Source organism: Heptranchias perlo, chromosome 3, assembly GCF_035084215.1.
Source record: "Heptranchias perlo isolate sHepPer1 chromosome 3, sHepPer1.hap1, whole genome shotgun sequence".
NCBI classification, from domain to species: Eukaryota; Metazoa; Chordata; class Chondrichthyes; order Hexanchiformes; family Hexanchidae; genus Heptranchias; species Heptranchias perlo.
In genome coordinates this window covers 44,937,956-44,955,764 of record NC_090327.1, presented here as the reverse complement: position 1 = coordinate 44,955,764, position 17,809 = coordinate 44,937,956, and the positions used below count along the sequence as shown (strand labels likewise).

General features: G+C 47.2%; 1 protein-coding gene across 2 annotated transcripts in view; it reads left to right on the top strand.

Annotated features, from left to right (window-relative positions):
- lrrc69 (leucine rich repeat containing 69) overlaps positions 1 to 17,809 on the top strand; it is a 67,005-nt gene that overhangs the window by 31,428 nt on the left and 17,768 nt on the right. For both annotated transcript variants that reach the window (XM_067979368.1, XM_067979367.1), the window contains exon 5: positions 14,265 to 14,336. In XM_067979368.1, the coding sequence (XP_067835469.1) occupies positions 14,265 to 14,336 (72 nt within the window). The remainder of the gene's footprint in view (positions 1 to 14,264; positions 14,337 to 17,809) is intronic.

The window sequence follows — 17,809 nt, the reverse complement described above, 5'->3', positions numbered from 1 at the left end:
CCTCCATCACCATCCCTGGGTATGTCCTGTCCCACCAGCAGGACAGACCCACCAGAGGTGGCAGTACAATGGTATAGAGTCAGGAGGGAGTGACCCTGGGAGTCCTCAGCATTGACTCCAGACCTCATGAAATCTCATGGCATCATGTCAAACATGGGCAAGGAAACCTTCTGTTGATTACCACCTACCGCCCTCCCTCTGCCGATGAATCAGTGCTCCTCCACGTTGAGCACCACTTGGAGGAAGTACTGAGGGTAGCAAGGGCACAAAATATTCTCTGGGTGGGGGACATCAATGTCCATCACCAAGAGTGGCTTGGTAGCACCACTACTGACCAAGCTGGCCGAGTCCTGAAGGACATAGCTGCCAGACTGGGCCTGCGGAGGTGGTGAGCGAACCAACACGAGGGAAAAACTTACTTGACCTCGTCCTCACCAATCCACCTGTCGCAGATGCATCTGTCCATGACAGTATTGGTAGAAGTGACCACCGTACAGTCCTTGTGGAGACGAAGTCCCATCTTCGCACTGAGGACACATCCCCCGTGTTGTGTGGCACTACCACCGTGCTAAATGGGATAGATGCAGAACAGATCTAACAGCTCAAAACTGGGCATCCATGAGGCGCTGTGGGCCATCAGCAGCAGAATTGTATTCCAGCACAATCTGTAACCTCATTGCCTGGTATATTCCTCACTCTACCATTACCAACAAGCCAGGTGATCAACTCTGATTCAATGAGGAGTGTGGAAGAGCATGCCAGGAGCAGCACCAGGCGTACCTAAAAATGAGGTGCCAACCTGGTGAAGCGACAACACAGAACTACATGCATGCTAAACAGCGGAAGCAAGATGCTATAGACAGAGCTAAGCAATTCCTCAACCAACGGATCAGATCAAAACTCTGCAGTCCTGCCACATCCAGTCGTGAATGGTGGTGGACAGCTAAACAACTAACGGGAGGAGGAGGCTCCAGTAACATTCCCATCCTCAATGATGGCAGAGTCCAGCACGTGAGTGCAAAAGGCAAGGCTGAAGGGATTGCAACCATCTTCAGCCAGAAGTGCCGAGTGGATGATCCATCTCGGCCTCCTCCCAATAGCCCCACCATCACAGAAGCCAGTCTTTAGTCAATTCGATTCACTCCACGTGATATCAAGAAACGGCTGAGTGCAATGGATACAACAAAGGCTATGGGCCCCGATAACATCCCGGCTGTAGTGCTGAAGACTTGTGCTCCAGAACTAGCCACGCCTCTAGCCAAGCTGTTCCAGTACAACTACAACACTGGCATCTACCCGACAATGTGGAAAATTGCCCAGGTATGTCCTGTCCAGCAGGACAAATCCAACCGGCCAATTACCGCCCCATCAGTCTACTCTCAATCATCAGCAAAGTGATGGAAGGTGTCGTCAACAGTGCTATCAAGCGGCACTTGCTCACCAATAACCTGCTCACCGATGCTCAGTTTGGGTTCCGCCAGGACCACTTTGCTCCAGACCTCATTACGGCCTTGGTCCAAACATGGACAAAAGAGCTGAATTCCAGAGGTGGGGTGAGAGTGACTGTCCCTGACATCAAGGCAGCATTTGACCGAGTGTGGCACCAAGAAGTCCAAGTAAAATTGAAGTCAATGGGAATCGGGGAAAACTCTCCAGTGGAGTCATACCTAGCACAAAGGAAGATGGTAGTGGTTGTTGGAGGCCAATCATCTCAGCCCCAGGACATTGCTGCAGGAGTTCCTCAGGGCAGTGTCCTAGGCCCACCCATCTTCAGTTGCTTCATCAATGACCTTCCCTCCATCATAAGGTCAGAAATGGGGATGTTCACTGATGATTGCACAGTGTTCAGTTCCATTCGCAACCCCTCAGATAATGAAGCAGTCCGTGCCCACATGCAGCAAGACCTGGACAAAATCCAGGCTTAGGCTGATAAGTGGCAAGTAACATTCACGCCAGACAAGTGCCAGACAATGACCATCTCCAACAAGAGAGAGTCTAACTACCTCCCCTTGACATTCAACAACATTACCATTGCAGAATCCCCCACTATCAACATCCTGGGGGTCACCATTGATCAGGAACTTAACTGGACCAGCCACATAGCTATTGTGACTACAAGAGCAGGTCAGAGACTAGGTATTCTGTGGCGAGTGACTCACCTCCTGACTCCCCAAAGCCTTTCCACCATCTACAAGGCACAAGTCAGGAATGTGATGGAATACTGTCCACTTGCCTGGATGAATGCAGCTCCAACAGCACTCAAAAAGCTCAACATTATCCAGGACAAAGCAGCCCGCTTGATTGGCACCCTATGCACCACAACTCCCTTCACTACCGGCACTCCGTGGCTGCAGTGTGTACCATCGACAGGATGCGCTGCAGTAATTCGCCAAGGCTTCTTCAACAGTACCTCCCAAACCCGCACCCTCTACCACCTAGAAGGACAAGGGCAGCAGGCACGTGGGAACAACACCACCCGCACGTTCCCCTCCAAGTCACACACCATCCCAACTTAGAAATATATCACCGTTCCTTCATCGTCGCTGGGTCAAAATCCTGGAACTCCCTACCTAACAGCACTGTGGGAGAACCTTCACCATACAGACTGCAGCGGTTCAAGAAGGCGGCTCATCACCACCTTCTCAAGGGCAATTAGGGATGGGCAATAAATGCACACATCCCATGAAGGAATAAAAAAAAAATAAGCTATAGCACAAAAGAGGGCAACCAAGGTATGCAACAGCCCCAATATTTCCAGGGAGGTGGAGAGGGTGTGGGGGAGTGAGGTAGCGCGGGGGAAACCTGGCAAGGCCGGGGATGCGGAGTTCCTGCCGAATTTAACAGAAAGGCCTCATTATAATCAGCAAAACTGACAGGCTGGCCGGTTGCCGGGTAGGAAAACCAGCGGCTGGAGGCCGCAGCTGAGGACCCTTGCGGACGTTCCCAACAGCAACCGCTATTGGGGGTTAGGTAAGGGTGCTGGATTGGGAGTTGGGGGCGTTGGCCGGATCGGAGATTGCGGGGATGGTGACCAGATTGCTGGGGGGGGGGGGCGGTGGGGCACGCCGGCGATCGAGGGTTGTGGGGAGGTAGGTCGGAGGTCGGGGGGGGTGGAGAATGGATCGGGGATTGCGGGAGGGTGGGGGGGGTCGGCCAGATCATTGAGCACGCCGGCGATCGTGGGTTGGAGGGGGGTGGAGGTCAGATCGCGGGGCAGGCTGGCAATTGGGGGTTGGTGGGGGTAGAGGTCGCTGATCTAGGGGCTAGAGAGAGCAGTGGGGAGGCCAAAGGTTTGCTTGAGGGCCTGGGTGAAGCTCACCTGCTTCTCCTGACCCACAAAGAGTACTATAAAAAGTACTCGCATTTTGGAGAAGACAGCTCTCGCCTCCCTTTCGCTGCCCGAGCCCTGGGAAACCCGGCCAGCAGCAGTTAAATTTAAATCAGACTCCTAATTGCACTGTGGGAGCCCGATTTAAGTATGATAATGAAACACATGGTTGGGCTTGAAACCCACCGCCATACAAACGGGCACATACGCGGTGGTTTGGGGACGTGTTCCCCATTTCTTAGGATTTAACCCCCCCACCCCCAACCTTTTCCCGCCTGTTGTTGGGGAGTTAATATCGAGGCCAACATTTCCTCCATCACTAAGTTTAAAATGTTAACAGCATTCTGGATATGTCCTGAAGTAATAAAAATATTTTTTAATCAAAGACCTATCTTTCTAAAGCAAACCTGATAGTGCCTAAACTGCAGTTCAAGAATCGTAATTGCCGGATTTTTATGGGGGCACTCTGCCCCTGAATTGCACCCGGACTGTTAAGAAGAAACAACTTACATTTATATGGCGCCTTTCATGATCTCAGGATGTCCTAAAATGCTTTAGAGCCAGTGAATTGCTTTTAAAATATTGTCACTATTATTATGTAAGCAAACACTCCACGAATCCTGGAGTGGGGCTTGAACCCAGGACCTTCTGAAACAGAAGTGAGAGTGCTACCAATTAACCAACCTGACAGATAAGAGGAAATATGGGTGCAAAGCCCTCTTTGCAAAGTTGCATGCAATTTAGATTGCTGCACTCTCTTTAGGTACACAGTTGCAGACACCAGAAAAGCCAGAGGGGATTTTTGACTGCAATGCTATTCAAGTACAGAACACAAGCAAAGGATTAATACCCCTTTTTCCTCTGCATTGCACCTTTGGTATTCTGTTTGAATTTGAGCTATGTTTCAAACCCCATATCCTATCCATTGTCAAAACCACTTACTTAAGCGTCCATAACACTGACTGCCTATGCCCTTACCTCACCCCCATTACTGCTGAAATCCTATTCACACTTTCGTTATCTCCAAACTTAATTTCTCCAATGACATCCTCATTGGCCTCCTGAGCTCCATCCGACACAAGCTTAATTTGTCCAAAACTCAGCTACCCTACCTCCTTAACTTCATCAAGGTCTATATCCCAGCCCATAACCTTTGATCCTTTGACTCTGGCCTCCACCCTCCTATCATCAGTAGCAGGGCCTTGATAAACTTCAATAAAGTTGAGCTCATCCAAAATTCTATTGCCCAGATCCTAACTTGCACCAAGTCCCATTCACCTCTGTGCTCGCAGACCTACATTGGCTTCCGGTCCAGAAACGTCTCAATTTTAAAATTCTCATCCTTGTTTTCAAATCCCTGCATGGCCTCTACCCTCCCTATCTCTGTAACCGCCTCAACCCCTACAACCCTCCAAGATCTCTGCACTCCTCCAATTCTTGCCTCTTGCGCATCCCTGATTTTAATTGCTCCACCATTGGCGGCCATGCCTTCAGCTGCCTAGGCCCTAAGTTCAAGAATTCCCTCCATAAACCTCTCCACCTCTCGACTGCTCTCTCCTCCTTTAAGATGCTCCTTAAAATCTACCTCTTTGACCAAACTTTAGGTCACTTATCCTTATGTCTCCTTATGTGGCTTGGTGTCACATTTTGTGTGACAATGCTCCTGTGAAGCATCGTGGGATGTTTTACTACGTTAAAGGCGCTATATAAATGCAATTTGATGTTGAAAGGTTTGCGCTCCCTTCTCTGGAAATCCATGTTAAAACTCCTCCATCTTGCTACTTCTCCCCCTGCCTTTAAAAGCCTTCTCAAAATCTATCTTTTTGACAATGCTTTCTCTCACCTTTCCTAACTCTTCTACTACTGCTTCGCATTTATTACATTAAAGGTACGTTATGAGTGTAAGTTGTTGCTGCTGCTGTTATTCCCAATTATATTACAGATCAGCCATGATCTTATTGAATGGCGGAGCAGGCTCGAGGGGCCGATTGGCCTACTCCTGCTCCTATTTCTTATGTTCTTATGTTCTTATATTTTTCTCTTTCTGCTTTTACCTTTTATTCTATTATAGAATCACAGAATGGTTACAGCACGGAAGGAGGCCATTCGGCCCATTGAGTCCGCGCCAGCTCTATGCAGGAGCAATCCAGCTAGTCCCACTATCCCAACCTATCCCGTAGCCCTGCACATCTTTTTCGTTTCAAGTACTTATCCAGTTCCCTTTTGAAGGCCATGATTGAATTTGTCTCGACTACTCTCTTGGGCAGTGCATTCCAGATCCTAACCACTCGCTGTGTAAAAATATTTTTCCTCATGTCACCTTTGGTTCTTTTGCCAATCACCTTAAATCTATGTCCTCTGATTCTTGACCCTTCCGCCAATGGGAACAGTTTCTCCCTATCTACTCTGTCTAGACCCTTCATGATTTTGACTACCTCTATCAAATCTCCTCTCAACCCTCTCTGTTCCAAAGAGAACAATCCTATCTTCTCCAATCTATCCACATAATTTAAGTCCCTCATCCCTGGAATCATTCTAGTAAATCTCCTCTGCACGCTTTCTAAGGCCTTCACATCTTTCCTAAAGTGCGGTGCCCAGAACTGGACACAATACTCCAGTTGTGGTCGAACCAGTGTTTTATAAAGGTTCATCGTGACTTCCTTGCTTTTTTACTCTATGCCTCTATTTACAAAGCCCAGGACCCCGTATGCTTTTTTAACCGTTTTCTCAACCTGCCCTGCCACATATACCCCCAGATCCCTCTACCCCTTTTAGAATTGAGCCCGCTAGTTTATATTGCCTCGCCCTACTTTTCTTACCGAAATGCATCACCTCGCATTTTTCCGCATTAAACTTCATCTGTCACATGTCCGCCCATGCCACCAGCATGACTATATCCTGTTGAAGTCTATCACTATCCTCCTCACTGTTCATTACCCTTCCAAGTTTTGTGTCATCTGCAAATTTTGAAATTGTGCCCTGTACTCCCAAGTCCAAGTCATTAATATATATCAAGAAAAGCAGTAGTCCCAGCACCGACCCCTGGGGAACACCACTGCACACCTCCCTCCAGTCCAAAAAGCAACCGTTCAACACTACTCTCTGTTTCCTGTCATTTAGCCAATTCTGCATCCATGTTGCTATTGCCCCCTTTATTTCATGGGCCGCAATCTTAATAGAAAGCCTACCATGTGGCACTTTATCAAACACTTTTTGAAAATACATATACACCCCATCAACTGCATTGCCCTCATCTACCCTCTCTATTTCCTCATCAAATACTCTATCAAGTTGGTTAAACACGATTTGCCTTTAACAAATCCGTGCTGGCTTCCCCTAATCAATCCACACTCGTCCAAGTGACTGTTAATTCTGACCTGGATTATCATTTCCAAAAGTTTCCCCACCACCGAGGTTAAATTGACTGGCCTATTGTTGCTGGGTTTATCTTTACACCCATTTTTGAACAAGGGTGTAACATTTATTTTTCTTTTTTGTTTTCTGATTTTTTGATCTTCTATCTCTCATTTAAAATAATACATTTTTCTTTTTTAACTTCTCCATGATTACTGGGTGTCTATGTATATTCCTGCTTTACTATCCTTCAGTTGTATTCCAACTTTGGTTTTTGTGTTTTTCTGTATCTGGTTTGATCCCCAGGATCTCCTGGCTCCTACCTCTATCTTCCAGTTCTATCTCTGAGATCTCCTGGGTCTTTCGTTCTTTACCTCTGAGCTCTGGCAGCTATTATTTCAGATTTCTCAGCTCTAGGTCTAGGGTCCTTTGGCTTTATCACTGGGATCAAGCTTTAGGCCATCATACTAACACAAAAGCAACTTTGTCTATTTATGTATCAGGACAACAGCTGCTGCTGTAACTTCCTGCTTGTTAATGTGGTACTTTACCTTTATTTTAAGCTTTACTCACTTACTTTATTAAAACTAACACAAAACCAGCAAATTTGGCAAAAAAACTTTTAAGTTTTCATGATGGTTCTTTAGTACACAATAAGGTACCACATAGTAGAGTCATGACTAAGGTCAGAGCATGTGGAGTCAGGGGACAAGTAGCAGAATGGCTAGCAAGCTGGCTACAAAACAGAGAGTAGTGGTTAAAGGTAGTTACTCAAACTGGCAAAAGGTGGGAAGTGGTGTTCCACAAGGATCGGTGCTGGGACATTTACATAAACGATTTGGACTCGGGAATAGGAAGTACAATTTCAAAATTTGCGGACGATACTAAATTGGGGGGTGTAGTTATTACCGAGGAGGACTGCGACAAAATATAGGACAACATTAATAAACTTGCAGAATGGCCGTGTAATTGGCAAATTAATTTTAACATAGATATGTGTGAGGTATTACATTTTGGTAGGAAGAATAAGGGGGCCACATACTGCTTGGATAATAAGGGGGAAAAAACTCGATAGGGCCCATTTTCAGGCATGGATAGCGTGATCCGTTATTACCCCGCGCCCGATGGCCCCTACGCAGGCAGAGCATGAATTTCAAGCTGCCTGCTACTTACCATGATATCTCTGTGCAGCCAGTGCTACCCGCGCTGCTGAGAGGCTGCACGGAGAATGAGGACGTCGGAAGTGGAGCGTGCTCAGTGCACGTCATCGGCAACCTCTTAAAGGTGCAGGTACACATTTTAAATGGGACATGCACAGTCCACTAGGAGGAGGGAAAGATGGCCGCAAGGATAGCAGGACTGGCGTGAGAGAGGGCCCAACGCTTCTTGGATGATGCACTGGAGGCCCTGGTGGAAGGGGTGGATGAAAGGGGGGCCAACGTATACCCGCAGGGTGGCAGGAGACCCTCCATACTGCAGCTCCGCAGGCATTGGCAGGCTGTGGCACAGGAAGTGAATGCCAAGAGCATGGCGCCACACACGTGGGCACAGTGCCGAAATAAGTTCAATGATTTGACACGAGTGGTCAAGGTGAGTGAATGCAAGTGTCAAGTGACACATCCTACCAATTGCACCACTGCTCCACATCTTCCCCCCCGCCCCCGACCCCCCCCCATCACCCACCCACCAACAAACACTGCCCATCCATACGCAATGCTGCACTCGGCATGCTGCATCTCACCCACACAGGGGAATGAGTAAGTGTACTCACTACTCACTTTGGCAGACCTACTTAGGTCATTGCAGCGCCTCCTGCACTGTATGCAGGTGCGCGATATGTTGGTGGTGCAGGTGACCTCCTCTGCCACCTTGAGCCAGGCCTTCTTGGTGGCAGAGGCAGGCCACTTCCTCCCGCCCGCCGGGGGGATGATCTCTGTCCTCCCCCTCCTCCTTACCCCATCCAGTAGGACCTGGAGTGAGGCATCATTAAACCTGGGAGCAGCCTTCCCCCTGGGCTGCTCCATGCTGGCACTGCCCATCCATACGCAATGCTGCACTCGGCATGCTGCATCTCACCCGCACATAGTACCACACTTTCAGGCCACACAACCACCACTCACAGGTCACACACACTGGCAGCTATTTGACCATGACAGGCACATCACCCACATACCTTGCAGGATACTCACTGACGCACTGTCCTCTGACTTGCAGGAGACGGTTGCGCATAACAGCTGGCAGCAGGAGAGATCTGAGGGTGGACGGGAAGCCTACACGTCCTCACCCCCCTAGAGGACACAGTGCATCGGATCATTGGGCAGGCTGCCGTGCTGGAGGTCCCATTGAAGGGGGTCTCTGCATATCTGATGCTCCTTCTTGTTTCCCACATCTCCCGCCTCCCATAATCTTTTCTGACTCACGTGCTGTAGATGCTGTCGGTATCACGTCTTACTTGCTCCTCTCCCCAGTCCACAGTTCAACCTGTTTCCCTTTGTCATTGCAGATACCCAACTACACATGGCGGTACTGTCCGAGGAGGAGGAGGAGGACACTGAAGCCACACCATCACTCGATCTGACACTTGCTTCCACCAGCTCAGAGACTGACACTGCATGTCACTTAGAGGCTAGTTTAGAGGAGGGATCTGCACGTGGTGAGACACCGGGCACAAGTGTGCAGAAGCCAGGGCTGGGGGACGGATACTGCAGGTGCCGGCTCGCCAGAGGCTGAGGTCGCTTACTAGTTCTGCCGCAGAGGAGTCAGATGAGCCAGGCTACAGAAGACGGCTGATGGGCGTACACCACCAAATGCTTGGGGCACTGGAAAGCCTGCCAGAAAGCCTGCGCACAATGAGAAGGGGAATGGAGGAGTCCAGCTCCAACTTGGCACAGGGCTTTGCGCAGAGCTTGGAGCCCATCCTTTCCAACATGGAACGGATGGTTGCCTCCATCAGCACACCTGTGGAACCCACCATGATGCAGCATCTGATGGCCGATATGGTGGCTTCCATTGCAGCACAACCTGATGTCATCAAAGGTCTGCAAGCGACGATTGCTGCTCAGACTGCTGCCATGGAAGCTCAGACTGCTGCTATCGTGGCCCGTGGAATGGGGCTTCCAGGGCATCACAGCACTCCAGCAATCCGTTCTCCGGCTGATCACCAGGATTGCTGAGGCGCTGCCCCAGGAGAGTGACAGTGGCGCCATGGCAGTCGGACCTGCTATCCTCTCCCAGGGCAACATTTCTGCTCCCACCCCTGCCACTCCGCCAGTGCCCTTGTTGTTGCCTATAAACCAGCCAGGCCAGACTGCTGCAGCCCATGCTGAGATGGTGTCTGAAGCTGGAGCCTCCTGGCCCAGAGCTGCTCCAGGTCGTCCTCCAAGGCCATCTACCAGCTCCTCCATGGAAGGCCAGCAGCCTCCCACCACCCATGCTCCATCCACTGGGGAAGCACCTTGTAGGAGCACAAGGATAGATAAAGGCACACAAACAACAGGCACTTTGGCAATGCACAAGAGTGAATAGTTCTGTTCTGTTTCCATAATTTTATTTATTCATTGATAAATGTGACTTTGAATTTGCATTTGGTGGTGGTTTTTATTTATGCGATGAGCTGAGGGAGAAACCAATGTGCAATCAAATGGAGGGAGATTTGATTTTCTTGTGGGAGAGGAAAGGTGGGGAGTGTAGGACAGTTGGTGAGTTTGGGGGATGTAGTTGACATTATTGATAGCGGGCACAAATCAGGAGGGCATGCAGACCCCTTGCAGACAAGGCGTGTGGTCCCTGTTGCACCCTTGCATCTTCTTCCACTTCCTCTTCCAGATCCTCCCCTTCCGCATCCTCAGCCTCTTTCTCCTCCTCCTCTTCCTCCTCAGCCTCCTCCTCCTCCACCTCTGGCTCAGGGTCTTCTCCGATCATTGTTGGCAAAGGCTAGTCCCTCATGATGGCGAGGTCATCCAGCATGCAGCTTGCCACCACAAATTTGTCCACCCACTCAGCGGAGTACTGCAGGGCTCCTCCAGACCGGTCCAGGCAGCGGAAGCATTGTTTGAGGAGGCCTATGGTGTGCACCACAAAGTTGGGTGTGGCTGCATGGCTCTCATTATAGACCTGTTGAGCATGTGTGCATGGATTCCTGACCGGAGTCATGAGCCTTGGCATGAGGGGATAGCCATTGTCACCCAATAGCCAGCCTTTGATTTGCTGAGGCAGGTGAAAGATAGCTAGCACGTTGGACTGCCGCATGACGAAGGCGTCGTGATTGCTCCCAGGGTAGCAAGCATTGAACCTCCATGATTCGATGCATATGGTCGCACACACCAGCTGCACGTTCAGGGACTGGAAGCCCTTTCGGTTGATGAAGATGGCTGAGTTGATGTGCGGGGCATGCAGGGCAATGTGCATGCAGTCAATGGCACCCTGCACCATGGGGAAGCCAGCAATGCGAGCCAACCCCTGGGCTCACTCCTTCTGCTTCTCTGTCAAGAGGGAAGGTGATGAACCTGTTCCTCATCTGGTACAGTGCATCTGTGACCTCCCTTATGCAACGTGCACTGCATACGGCGAGATGTTGCACATGTCGCCAGCAGAGGCCTGAAATGATCCTGAACCATAGAAATTCAGCGCCACGGTGACCTTCACAGCCACAGGGAATGCTGTCCTCGCCCTTCTCTGAGGCTGCAATTGTGGCCGGACCAGTTGACAGATCTCAGTTATGGCTTCCTTGGTGAACCTCAGGCATCGGATGCAATCCTCCTCGGCCATGTTGAGGTAAGAGAAATCGTCCCGGAAGGCCCTCATTATATAGGGCCTCCTGTTCAATGCCCTGCGCCTCCTCCTCCTCCTCCCTCTTCTCGCAGCTTGACCTGATGTGCATGGTCTCTCTGCATACTCCCAGTCGTGTTCAATGCCCAGCGGGAGCCCTAGCAGACCACCCATGGTTGCCAGAAATGTTCAAACACGGTTGTAACTTTCCGACCCTTAAGGCAGTACCTGGCAGACCACTCTCAAATGTACTGTAGGAACTCTTGGTAAGTATAGGGAGCTTCAAAAAACACTTCCTATTCCACCAGTAGCCAGAAGCAATAATCCATTAACTAACCTGTAAATCCTGCATGTTCTCTTTAAATAGCGCTGGTGGGGGGGTGCTCCAGGCACTCTAAGACACGTTCAGGTATGCGTGGTTAAGACAGTGCATTGAATTGAGCATTAAGGTCCAAAATGGTGTCTATACTTCAAATCAGCATTGTACACTGATTGCACGCATTTTCTCCCTACCTTACTTGCTTCCGGTGTTTGGTATTTGCGCACGCGCTAACTCCTACACCAAGATGGCGTCCAGCGCGCATCACACTAGAAACATGCATGCGCAGCCAAGACGCCATCTTGGCACCTCGAGGGGTCGCGTAGTGCTGAAACAACGGTTACTACACGTCCCAATTTAGTGCCCTAAGTGTCTAAATGGGGTAGAGGAGCAGAGGGACTTGGGGGTACAGATACACAAATCACTAAAAGTAGCGACTCCGGTTAATAAGGCCGAGCACTGGGGTTCGTTTCTAGAGGGATAGAATTGAAAACAGAGAAGTTATGTTAAACCTGATTAAAACCTTGGTTAGACCACACGTGGAGTACTGTGAACAGTTCTGGTCTCCATATTATAAAAAGGATATAGAGGCATTGGAGAAAGAGCAAAAAGATTTACTAGGATGATACCAGAACTGAGAGGTTATACCTCTCCGGAAAGATTGAGCAGGCTGGGGCTCTTTTCTCTAGAAAAGAGAAGACTGAGGGGTGACCTGATAGCGGTCTTTAAGATTATGAAAAGGTTTGATAGGGTAGGTATGGAGAAGATGTTTCCACTTGCGGGGGAGACTAGAACTAGGAGCAATTAATATAAGATAGTCCTAATAAATCCAATAGGGAATTCAGGAGAAACTTCTTTACCCAGAATCATAGAAAATTTACGACACAGAAGGAGGCCATTCCACCCATTGTGTCCGTGCCGGCCAATAATGAGTCACCCAGCCTAATCCTACTTTCCAGCACTTGGTCCGTAGCCTTGTAGGTCATGGCACTTTTTAAATGAGTTGAGGGTTTCTGCCTCTGCCACCCTTTCAGGCAGTGAGTTCCAGACCCCTACCACCCTCTGGTGAAAAAGTTTTTCCTCAGCTCCCCTCTAATCCTTTGACCAATCACTTTAAATCTATGCCCCCCGGTTATTGACCTCTCTTCTAAGGGAAACAGGTCCTTCCTATCCACTCTATCTAGGCCCCTCATAATTTTGTACACCTCAATTAAATCACCCCTCAGCCTCTTCTGTTCCAAGGAAAACAACCCCAGCCTATCCAATCTTTCCTCATAGCTAACATTTTCCAGTCCTGGCAACATCCTGGTAAATCTCCTCTGTACGCTCTCTGGTGCAATCACATCTTTCCTGTAATGTGGTGACCAGAACTGTAAGCAGTTCTCAAGTTGCGGCCTAACCAGTGTTTTGTACAGTCCAGCATAACCTCCCTGCTCTTATACTCTATGCCTCAGCTAATAAAGGAAAGTATTCCATATGCTTTCTTAACCACCACAGAGAGTGGTGAGAATGTGGAACGTGCTGCTACAAGGAGTAGTTGAGGCGATTAGCATAGATGCATTGAAGGGGAAGCTGGATAAACACATGAGGGAGAAAGGAATAGAAGGATATGCTGATAGGGTTAGATGGAGTGGGGAGGGAGGAGGCTCGTGTGGAGCATAACGGCATGGACCTGTTGGGCCGAATGACCTGTTTCAGGGCTGTACATTCTATGTAATACTATGTAAAACTTCTTGGAAACTGTTGCAGGCACTGTTGCAGAACATGTGTGGTTTCCTGAGTCATGAGTAAAATCAGGTTACTGCTGATTGTGAGCATCACTAGCCTTCAATTTTTTTTACCACATTGAGATAGGGTTTAAATAGAATGACTGATTTGTGCATTATGACATAGTCCAAAATAATTCACCTTGTGACATTGAAAAACTCTTTACAAAAAGCAAGTTATTGTTATTTTGCAGTATTCCCCTATGAATTATTCTATTTATCCTCCATTTCTAGTTTTATTTTCTTCCACTTTAGCACTTCCTAGGTGAGAGAACAAACAAGCAGGTAACATGCTCCCAGGTTACCTGCTGTTTTTATTGTAGTTGCTGTGAGGCCTAGGTTGACTTACCCACTGATTTTTTTCCTTTGGGTAACTGTCTTACTTTTGCTCAGTGCCGCCCTCAATAGCATGATTAGAATCAAAACTTGTCATGAAGCACCATCTGTTTTTCTATTAATACTCAGAGACGGATGGACGGAGGCAGTTTAATAAAATTGCACTTCAAGTACATCGACAATTTTTTGGCACAAATAAAACATTTAGGCCCTGAAACTGGAGATTTAATTAAAATTGAACCTCCTCTGTGCCGCCTGTCAAATCGATCACTGAGTGTCACTAATTGTAGTTGAAAAGGCACTCATTCTTTATAAAGTGAAAAGGAATCTAATAACAGTGATACTTTGTGGGAGGAGCAAGTAAAATAATGTTTACCTTGTGTCTATTTTTCAGGAACTGTGCATACTAAGAAACTTGAGAGTACTAGATGTGGCTGGAAATCAGTTACATATTTTTCCAACGAAGGTCAGTGCTATTCTCTGAATATAATCTGTATTAGTATTACGATGCATTAAATCTTTCATCAATTTCTGTTGTGCTTTTAACCTTTATTCCCTAAGACAATCAACTATGAATCTTATTTCCTAATTTCTTTAAACTTTTTGCCTTTGTTGTTGAACTAAATTAATGACTCCATTTTGCATAACGGATGTGATATAACTGGTACATCTCAATTTAAGAACTTTTTTAATGGATTTTAAATGCTACAGACTGTCACTTCTCTTGAGCATAGCAGTGCTACAATTCTGTCTTAGAATTACACGAGTGGTTGATAAAAGCGCTGAATCTGTGCACCCAGTGGGGAGACAGTACTTTGTGGGTGCACAGGCTGCGATTGTCCACCTATTAAAATTAATAGCTAGAAAACCATGTATTATGCAACTGTGATGTGCTCCCTGCGAATGCCGCATCCCACTGGGAGCATGGAATTGACCTTGTAGTAATTTGTCATATGCATATGAAACACATAATAATATCAAAGCCAACATTTCAACTGTGTAGAGATGTTAAAGATGTTTTTATTTGTGTGAAATTCTTGCTTTGTCCAGATTTATTTTCTTTTACATTTGTCACTCATACAAACAAAAACTGAAAAATACAAACCTTGACTAAAAACACAGGCCTTGAAATTCTGAGTCCTGTGATCTGCTGCTGGTAGTGCAGTGGGGTGGGGCTTCCACCCATCCAATTGCCCCACTGCTGACTCCGCCAGAAATCACGGGGTGAGCTAAACTTAATACTGCTGGGCAGGACAAATGTTCGAGTTCCACGAACAATTGATGTACTGCATCTGGGACAGGGGTAGAGGAAGTCATTGTGAGAGTGCAGCTGCAGGATTTAAAGCAGAGCCAACACACAGGAATGTCTGCTACAAGAATAAGTAAAGGGAGGGCAGCAATATTTTCAGAGAGTGATATAAATATTCTGCTAATTGAAATTAGTTAGAGGATAGAAGCAATATTGAATGTGGGTTCAAGAAACCTGCCAACACAACAGACAGGATCATGTTGAAAGAGGTGGGACAGGCAGTGAGTGGAAAGTCAGAAACCCCAGGACATTCCTCCAGAGCAGGAACAAGTTTAATGACCGTACAAGATCGGCAAAGGTAAGTGTGATGGCAGCAAGCTGCCATTCATCTATGTTTTAAATTTTTCAGACTGCAAACTGATATTAACTGTAAACGTGGAGTAGCAAGCTTAAGGTTATAACCCTGTGAATGAAATGAACTGCACAGACTCATTCAGATGGAACAATTAAATTGAAATTCTCCAGTGATATAATTTAATTACATAGAATTACATGGATTTCTATGTAATTAAATGATATCACTGGAAAATCTGTAATTCATATATGTTTTTTGAAATGATAGGAGTAAACCTACCATAAGAGAAATGATAGGAGTTCTCCAATAGTTGTATAATAAATCAGTCTGTGCTTGAAAGTAACAAGCATTCTGTTCTCATGCAGGACAAAATTGCATATAATTCATGAGAACAACAAACTACAAGAAGAAAAACAGCAGACATTCATCCATTAACACAGCCGGAGAAGGAGGTGGAAGTTGTGATCCCAGTCAGTTGAGGTGATAGGGGACGTAGATACAGGTGATCCTGGACTCACAGTTGGTTTGTGCAGAGCAAGTGCTAATGCTCAAAGATCAAAAAAAGGTTTCAGTTTTCTGACACATTCTAAGGAGGCCCTTACAGTAAGGAAAAAGTGGATAGCAGGAAACTCATTGCTTTTCTCTGCCCTTTTCTCCCCACAGGAGGTGGATGCAAGAACAAAGAAGCAGAGAAGGACAGTCTCATACGGCCCTCAACCACAGGGGCAGAAAGCAGAAATTCACCCGCACCGTCATTCACCCTTTTACTTTTACTCACCAGCCCAGATAGAGTCATACCTGAGAAAATAGATATTTTAGATGAGGAGTGGACACTGAGTGCAGCACAACACACAAAGAAGCCAGAGGAAGAGGCAGTGGATTTGGAGACAGATGTTCCTGAGCGGAGATTAAGGAAACTTCAGTCCTTGGCTGAAGAGCATTCGGACAATGACCTCGGGTTCTGCGGGATACGAAAGATGCTAGCAGAGCATCAGATCATTAAAACACTGCAAAACCTCCCTGCAAATGTGCAGCAGGTGGCAGAATCCAATGTCATCCTTTGCAGCAACATCAGAGAGGGATTCTCAATAATGCGAAGTACCATGGAATAAGGGGCAGCTACAGGAATCTCTGCTTAAGTCGCACAGAACAAAGAGGCTTGTGTTCCAATGTACAGGCCTTGACTGGTGGAATTCATGCTGTGGGTGTCAAAATGGAAAGAGCAATATCTACCGGATTCTGAGATCTCCAGAGCATTATTTAGGGGGGTTTACAGGGTATTTGGTATACTGTCTCCCTGGGATTAAGGGATATTAGTAATCCCATAAGATATCTTTTCCTGCAAACCAAAGGCAACCGATATGCTGATCTCATGCCTACTGGGAGAGCAGGAAATGGCTTCAAGGATGCTGCTTTCCCTCAGGACAGCAGCATCAGAGATTTCTCTGCTCAGTCGCCTCAGATGCCTTCACAGGTGGAAGGAAGTCAGTAGGCCAAGGCTGTGGAGATTCCAAGCCCAGAGAAGCAGTTTGTCGCAGGTCCCTCCCAGGACTTGGCAGAGGAGAGGAAGGCCACCTCGATCCCTTGAGGGTCATATTCATATAGAGCAGCTGTCCACAATTCAGACCATAGGTCCTCAGATGTAACTTAGAAGAAGTGTTGGAATACGACTGAGGAAAATTTGAAAAGTCACAAGGAGGGTGCACAGTGGTGATTATAATTAACTTCTGTTATAACATTCCAAAAACCTTATGGCTTTTTGTTGTCAGAAATATGATTGTGTTTTTTTTGTTGAAAACATAAAGTTCCATTGGATCTGAAAAAGATGTTTGTGAATTTGGGAGCGTTCATGGGACTTTTGCTTTTATAGAATCATAGAATCATAGAAGTTTACAACATGGAAACAGGCCCTTCGGCCCAACATGTCCATGTCGCCCAGTTTATACCACTAAGCTAGTCCCAATTGCCTGCACTTGGCCCATATCGCTCTATACCCATCTTACCCCTGTAACTGTCCAAATGCTTTTTAAAAGACAAAATTGTACCCGCCTCTACTACTGCCTCTGGCAGCTCGTTCCAGACACTCATCACCCTTTGAGTGAAAAAATTGCCCCTCTGGACCCTTTTGTATCTCTCCCCTCGCACCTTAAATCTATGTCCCCTCGTTATAGACTCCCCTACCTTTGGGAAAAGATTTTGACTATCTACCTTATCTATGCCCCTCATTATTTTATAGACTTCTATAAGATCACCCCTTAACCTCCTACTCTCCAGGGAAAAAAGTCCCAGTCTATCTAACCTCTCCCTATAAGTCAAACCATCAAGTCCCGGTAGC